Below are 6865 nucleotides of genomic sequence, written 5' to 3'. Positions count from 1 at the left end.
AAAATATCAATGTTATTATCATATACGATGATAACAAAATGAAGTATCACAACTTGGAATATAATCTTTCAATTATGTTTAAAGCTATATATATTTGACATAAAAAGTTATTCAAGATAAATATCTAAAATAAAAACTGAAAACGGATGATAAAATGTACTTTATATAAAAATAATTCTTTAACGGTTGTGATGTATGTCTAACATTATGAACCAAAGGGTTTGTAACCCAGCGGTATCAGGTGGTACCCTCTCTCTTTGAGGTTGAGGGTTCAAGTCTCGTTGTGAACATAAGTGGAATAGGTGTTGTTAGCTTAGGAGTAGATTAGATTCGTCGGTTCAAAAACAAATTAAAAATAAAAAATAAAAAAAAAAAAAAAAAAAAAAATAAAACCTGCATTATGAAATGTATTAATGCCCAAAAAAAGAAGTTTGATCAAAACCCCTCTTAAACTTTATTATCTCTAATACTATTTTCTATTTTCCTTCTGATCACTCAATGAATGCTACCCCTCATCTTGGACTGATGGGCCTCACACGTTAACCGTTGCCACGTGAATAAACAAATCAAGTTGGGTGTAAGCCATCGCCACTTTAACGAATATTTATTTTAGTTTATTAATGTACAAGTTAAATATTAGTGATGTCGATAAATTGACCACATTTCATTATTACCGGAGTGGTGGTGTGATGGAGGTGTGTTATGAGTGAGAAGGACGTGAATACCATCTTTGGGTGGCCTTATCAGGAGCAATTGTGATGATATGTAGACTATAGGCATAGACGGAGCTTGCTTAGGGCAAGGGGGGTTGTGCGTCCCCTTATTTATTATTATTATTATTATTATTTTCAGAAATAGGCCTTCCAACTCACCTACTATAAATCCATTAGATGCTGCAAATCCATATGATACAATAGATTATAATGGAAGTTGTCTTGATACAACCAATGCCAACACTGAACAAAATGGATCTAACACTACCCATTCCATTCCGTTCCTAAACAACCTCCTCTACGACGTTCCAGTCGTAACAAAAATACCCCTGCATGGCACACTACATACTTCATGCCTTCTCAAGCCAATCATTCAACCTCTAGCACAAGTACTCGTAAAGGGACTAGGTATCCTCTTTCTAATCATCTATCATTTTTGCGTTTTTCACCTGCTTATTGTACATTTTTAGCCAACATTATAGCACAAACAGAATCTCAATCTTATGATGAAGCTGTCTATCATCATCATTGGCAAGAAGCCATGGCTAGAGAATTGAAGGCATTAAAGGATAATAACACTTGGTCTCTAGTTCCACTTCCTACACGTCACAAACCTATTGGTTGCCGCTGGGTATACAAAATTAAATACAACTCAGATGGAACTATCGAGCGATATAAAGCGCATTTGGTGGCTAAAGGCTACACACAGGTTGAAGGGATTGATTATGAAGAAACATTTTCTCCGATGGTTAAACTCACAACGTGTTTGTTTATTGTGCCCTTTGGACCGGTGAAACTTTGAATATTTATACTTTATACCATTTGTTTGAAGGATTGTAACTCATTAAATATAACACCAAAAACAACAAAAATTATAGTCTTAAATCATTTAGAAACTCTAAATTATAAATTGAAAAAAAGCGTTTGTCAATCCGACTTAAAATGAATGAGATATATGTTAGTTTAAAGAATTTTCACAGAATACAAAAGTATAAATTTCTTGTTGAAAAGCTGAAATATTTCAGTTTTGAAATCTCATCTTTGAAGGATTGTAACTCATTGAATATAACACCAAAATCAACAAAATTATATTCTAAAACCATCTACAAACTCTAAATTCGTTGGAAAAAACCGCATGTCAATCCAAGTTAAAATGAATGAAATATGCTTGTTTAAAGAATTTCACATAATACAAAACTTTAAATTTCTTGCTAAAAAGCTGAAATATTTCAGCTTTGATATTCCATCTTTGAAGCATTGTAATTCCTCGAATATAATACCAAAAACAATAAAATTATAGTCTAAAATCATCTACATACTCTAAATTACATGTTAGAAATAACCGCATGTTAATCCGATTTAAAACGAATGATATCTGTTTGTTCAAAGAATTTCACAGAATACAAAAGTATAAATTTCTTGTTGAAAAGCTTAAATATTTCAGCTTTGATATATCATCTTTAAAGGATTGTAAGTCATCAAATATAATACCAAAAACAACAAAATTATAGTGTAAAATTATCTATAAACTCTAAATTATACGTTGGAAAAAAAACGCATGTTAATCCGAGTTAAAACGAATGAGATATGTTTGTTTAAAGAAATATACAAATTACATTTTTTTCTAAAAAAAATAAGCCTGTCCAAAACAGGTTTTTACCCGGAACCGGCCGGACCGGACCAATAAAAAAACCAGACCAATTTTACTGAAATCCTAGAACCGAGAACCAGCCCGGGGTCTAAAAAACGGTCCGGTCCGATCAATAGGTCCAAATGTTCACCCCTACAATGTTGTTTAGGATGCAGACTTGATCATGCTTCCATTGGCAACCCATGAAATCCACGTTTTAATCCTGAGAGAGGTCTGTCTAATGTTTAATGTCTAATGTCTATTCATGATCACGACTAAATAATGGTTTCTTTAGTCTTACTCTTAGTAAATAATTGACTCACATTTTAATTTTGAGATTGTTTAGTCATATTTTTAAAATGAGAAATTTAGTTGAAAACTTAGGCCGTCACATACTTTATTAAGTTTTGGGGTGTACTTGGCGCATTTAATACGCCATGTAAAAGATTATTTTTACCTTTGCTATTCTAAAGATAAATCGCACCTTTACCATTAACATTGATCTATCTTTCATCGCCTAGTCGAACATTAGATTTGTGCCACTAATCAACTTCCTCAAACATTTGATATAAACTCGACATGTGATTTGAACACCCATTATCAACAAACCAAACATCCTCATGGAAGAATTATTTTTAATATAACTCATACTTTTCTGCAAAATTCACTTGATTTCTCTTGTCATTTTTCTTCTATATGACATATTTTTGTAAAAGCATTAAATGGAGCAATTTTTTACTGGGTCATTACTCGGAAGAACGACGACAACCTTTGCCTCTACCTATGAAGCTAATTTTTTTGTGTCATCTACCACTAGAACTTTTCTCCTTTTACCTTGAATTTGGAAAGCTTTTTCGTTGTCTTGTTATTGAGATCTATTCAACTGTTCCTCATGAGCTTGCAAGGAACATATTAGTTAATCAAAAGTATAGTTAGACCTATCATGGTCTTCATCAACTATAGTAACTCCCGGATAAAATTAAAAAATAAGACTTCTGAAATGTTTTTGAAACAACCATTTTGTCGGTTATTCCCTCTCTATATGATTTTATCTTGGTTACAATTGCACTTTCTCTAGATAGATAATCTTTTGCATGCTCAGGTTTTCTTAGATAGATAATCTAATGTTTCACAACAATTAACTTTTTGGAGACTTTAAACTCAGTATTGAGAGTATGCCATGCCTCCTTTACTGTTTTGGCTTAACCGGAGAAAAGGTAGTCATGAACCATTTTATTGAAGAAATAAGAGAGATTTTGCATCTTTTTTTTTGTTTTCCTTCAACTTGTATTGATCTCTATTTGGATCAACAAGCACCTTCAACTTGTATCCATCACAATATTCAATAACCTTTTCGGGTTGTTTTAGGAGAAATGTGTAAAATATGATTATACTTTTTGAAGTCAAAGTTATCAGAAGAAGCTTCGGAGCATACAAAATTGACCATTCCTAAATCTAATAGTTCAAACGAAGCTATAATTACTACAAAAAAGAAAAGAGTGGTTTGATTCAAGTGTTGAAGCCCATACAGTTGCCAAATGGTGTCCAGAATCCCACATCATCCCCTTCCTCCTTTTGATCAAGAGGGTTTTTTGGATTTGAGAATCTTGCCTTATCGCTAAGCTCTTGAAAAGAGTTGAGCAGATTCTGAAGCCTTGCAACAAACTCGATCAAGGAAGATGTGAAATTGGCCAAAGACAAAGCACTTGCACTCTCGTAAGTCCTAACCTCACGTTCATTAAGAACGGTGTCCCCAAGAACAGAGAGGCGTGAAGGCCACTGTAACTGCTGTTTGAGTGCCTCTTCATCACAGGAACCCCAGTTTGCAAAAGAAGGAAGATTCATGGACATATTTGTGATATGGCGGTCGATATTTTTGAAGGTATGAGAATGTTTCAAAAGGGGGGCGTGTTGGGCTTCAGTGGAGGTCTCTTCCTCGGTTTCCTCTTGATCAAGATCTTCCAATTCTTTGTGTCTTTGTCTAGCAGCTACACTCACAAGATGGTATGATTTTTCATCTATCAACATTTGCAACTCCTCTGCGGCCTCGTGCACCTTCTCAAGTAGGTCAAAATCTGGGCTTAATGGTTCCAGCTTCTCCAACTTGTTTCCCAGCTCCCTCAGTACTTTGGCACCTTCACTCCCCACCCTCTGAATCTCGTTTCTGAACATCATCCTCAGTTCAGCTGCTGCCTAGAAAGAAATCAAAACATAATCTCATAAATCCCATCGATGATGTTGCTGCTTAAGTCTTAAATCAAATCAAATGTACACGTACGTACCTGTATTTCTGAAAGTATACACCCATGCATTGCCATAACCATAAAAGCACAATGCCTTAATGCACCGCCAACTTTCACAAATTGACCCCATGGATATCTCAACATTTTATAACGCCCATGGGGCGGTTCCCAAATTGCAAAGCCCAACTGCATGTATATATATAATCTTGTTGGATGCCTAACTATATATGTATATATAAAATTATACATTACCAATCGAAAAGGCTAATAATTTAGAAAGAAAAAAAAAGTAATACCAGAGCATCTTCTTGACTTGTAGATTGTACTGCTGCTCTATATCCGGTATAAAGAGGGTCATCAGTCGCCTGGTATACGAGAATTTTCGAAGGTATCCTATCATATTCCACGTTTTGCAGGTAACTTCTAACACATTCTGTTGTATTCCATAAAAAAAAATAAAAAAAATAAAAAAAATAAAAAAAATAAAAGGATACCTAGTTCAATATCCATACCGGCAATATATTGCTTGTTAATAATATTAGTATATGAATTAATACATGCACTTGTTACCTTCCAAGGAAGTAGCAACACCCCTAAAATTCTTCACCACCAATTTATGCAGCTCTTCTCCGGACCAGACTGGATAAATACATATGTTAACTATAAAACATATGCCTGCTCCGACTATCACCAATAACAATCTAGAAACGGCTGTTCTAAAAAAGTGGGAAGTCCCCGACACCAGTACTATTGAAAATGTCAACATGAATACCCTGAAACCATATTCGTAGGGCTTCATTGATGGATAGAGTTTGATATAGGTTGACACAGAACCTAGATAAACACAAAAACAAAAAATATATTTATATATAAATCTAGCACACACACACACAACATTTATATATATATATATATATATATATATATATATATATATATATATATATATATATATATATATATATATATATATATATATATATATATATATATATATATATATATATATATATATAATTGGTGAAGCTGACCTGCTATGAAGATGCTGATGATGACCACAATTTCATGCCATTCCCCAGCCCACACAGATACTTGAGCAAACCCCAATGCAAGCACTGCCGCTGAAAATGTCCCCAAAGTACGATTAAATCCTTTGCTAAGGGTCGCCCCTACGTAGAATCACAAAATAATATAAACATGTGATGATGATGATCTTGATGCGAGCTATATAGCTAGCTAGGTGATAAATTTATATTTAAACTTTTTTACCGATGCTAAATTCAAATACGACAATGACAGTTAGAATTGCCCAAATGCAATATTGGCTGATGTAATCAAGGGGTTCTTTAAAAAAAATGAGCACGGAAACAAAAGCAAGTGCGAAGCCGGACTTTGCAGCGAAGATGATCTGTCTGGGGTCAGACCGACCCATTTCGTAAACCTTGACAAGGAACTCCTGAAGATCTTCCCATGATTTCGTGATTCTATCCAGGATGGACGCATCATCATCACCATCCTTATTATGATCAGACTCTTCAAACAAGGTCTTGCGAGATAGCAACCTTTCTTTGCTTCTATCGGTGTTAAAGTTGTATGCCATTTCAGGATTGCTTATGAATAATAATACATTAGTTTAATTTCATTACCGCTGGTTGGAAGGAGAACGAGGAAGCTGATCCGATCTAAAAGATGAGTGGGAGTGAAATCAGAAGTTGTTTCGATAGGTGGATTTTACTCCACATGTCATTATTTTCTCATATCCATTCAATTCATATTAAAACCGATACAATTTTACAAACAATTAAACTCAATCTTTTATTGTGTTATTTATGTTTTATTTATACAACTCAACTAATTTAAAATTAAATTTGTATTATTTCATTATTAGTTTTTAGTTTTTCAGCCAACTTATTATTAAATAAGGATTATAATTTATAATCAAGTTTAATTATTTTTAAAATTATAAGACATATAAACAATGTGTTATTCTAAATATTTTTCAGTTTATATTTTTAAAACTATAAAAAAAAATAGACAAAATTGCGTAGGTGGTCCATGTGGTTTGCCAAAACAGACCGATTCAGTACAACTATCGGATAGTATGCGAGGCATCGAGTTATATTGTTTTATTTCTTACGTGGTTGGTTCTTATGTTTTCATTTTGTTGCATTTTTTACCCTTCAAACATTATATTTGAAATTTTGAGCAGTTAATTTTTCAAAAGTGACCAATATATCTTAGACCAAATGTGAAAAATCCAATATAGTTTGAGGACCATT

At 33.5% G+C, this 6865-nt stretch overlaps 2 protein-coding genes across 2 annotated transcripts; one reads left to right on the top strand and one right to left on the bottom strand.

Annotated features, from left to right (window-relative positions):
• The first annotated feature begins 1065 nt into the window (after positions 1-1065).
• LOC145000651 (putative mitochondrial protein AtMg00820) lies at positions 1066-1515 on the top strand. The gene has a single exon (XM_078959913.1). It carries the CDS (start codon positions 1066-1068, stop codon positions 1513-1515), a length of 450 nt encoding a protein of 149 aa, XP_078816039.1.
• Positions 1516-3719: 2204 nt separating this feature from the next.
• LOC145001936 (aluminum-activated malate transporter 4-like) lies at positions 3720-6348 on the bottom strand. The gene is made up of 6 exons (XM_078961265.1): positions 5856-6348; positions 5618-5755; positions 5157-5420; positions 4883-5019; positions 4626-4772; positions 3720-4536 (listed from the first exon to the last, which is right to left on the bottom strand). The coding sequence occupies exons 1-6, from the start codon at positions 6184-6186 to the stop codon at positions 3853-3855; spliced, it is 1701 nt and encodes a 566-aa protein (XP_078817391.1). The 5' UTR covers positions 6187-6348; the 3' UTR covers positions 3720-3852.
• Positions 6349-6865: the final 517 nt, after the last annotated feature.

Source organism: Lactuca saligna, chromosome 6 (genome assembly GCF_052625555.1).
Source record: "Lactuca saligna cultivar CGN05327 chromosome 6, ASM5262555v1, whole genome shotgun sequence".
In the NCBI taxonomy this organism is placed as follows: Eukaryota; Viridiplantae; Streptophyta; class Magnoliopsida; order Asterales; family Asteraceae; genus Lactuca; species Lactuca saligna.
The sequence above is the reverse complement of the archived record's forward strand: the minus strand, read 5'-3'. Positions and strand labels throughout refer to the sequence as shown.

Coding starts and splice junctions, on each gene's coding strand:
- LOC145000651 (XM_078959913.1), top strand. CDS start 1,066: ATGCCTTCTCAAGCCAATCATTCAACCTCTAGCACAAGTACTCGTAAA.
- LOC145001936 (XM_078961265.1), bottom strand. CDS start 6,186: ATGGCATACAACTTTAACACCGATAGAAGCAAAGAAAGGTTGCTATCT. Junction 4,773..4,882: donor CAAGTCAAGAAGATGCTCTG/GTATTACTTTTT, acceptor ATATACATGCAG/TTGGGCTTTGCAATTTGGGA. Junction 4,537..4,625: donor GTATACTTTCAGAAATACAG/GTACGTACGTGT, acceptor ATTTCTTTCTAG/GCAGCAGCTGAACTGAGGAT.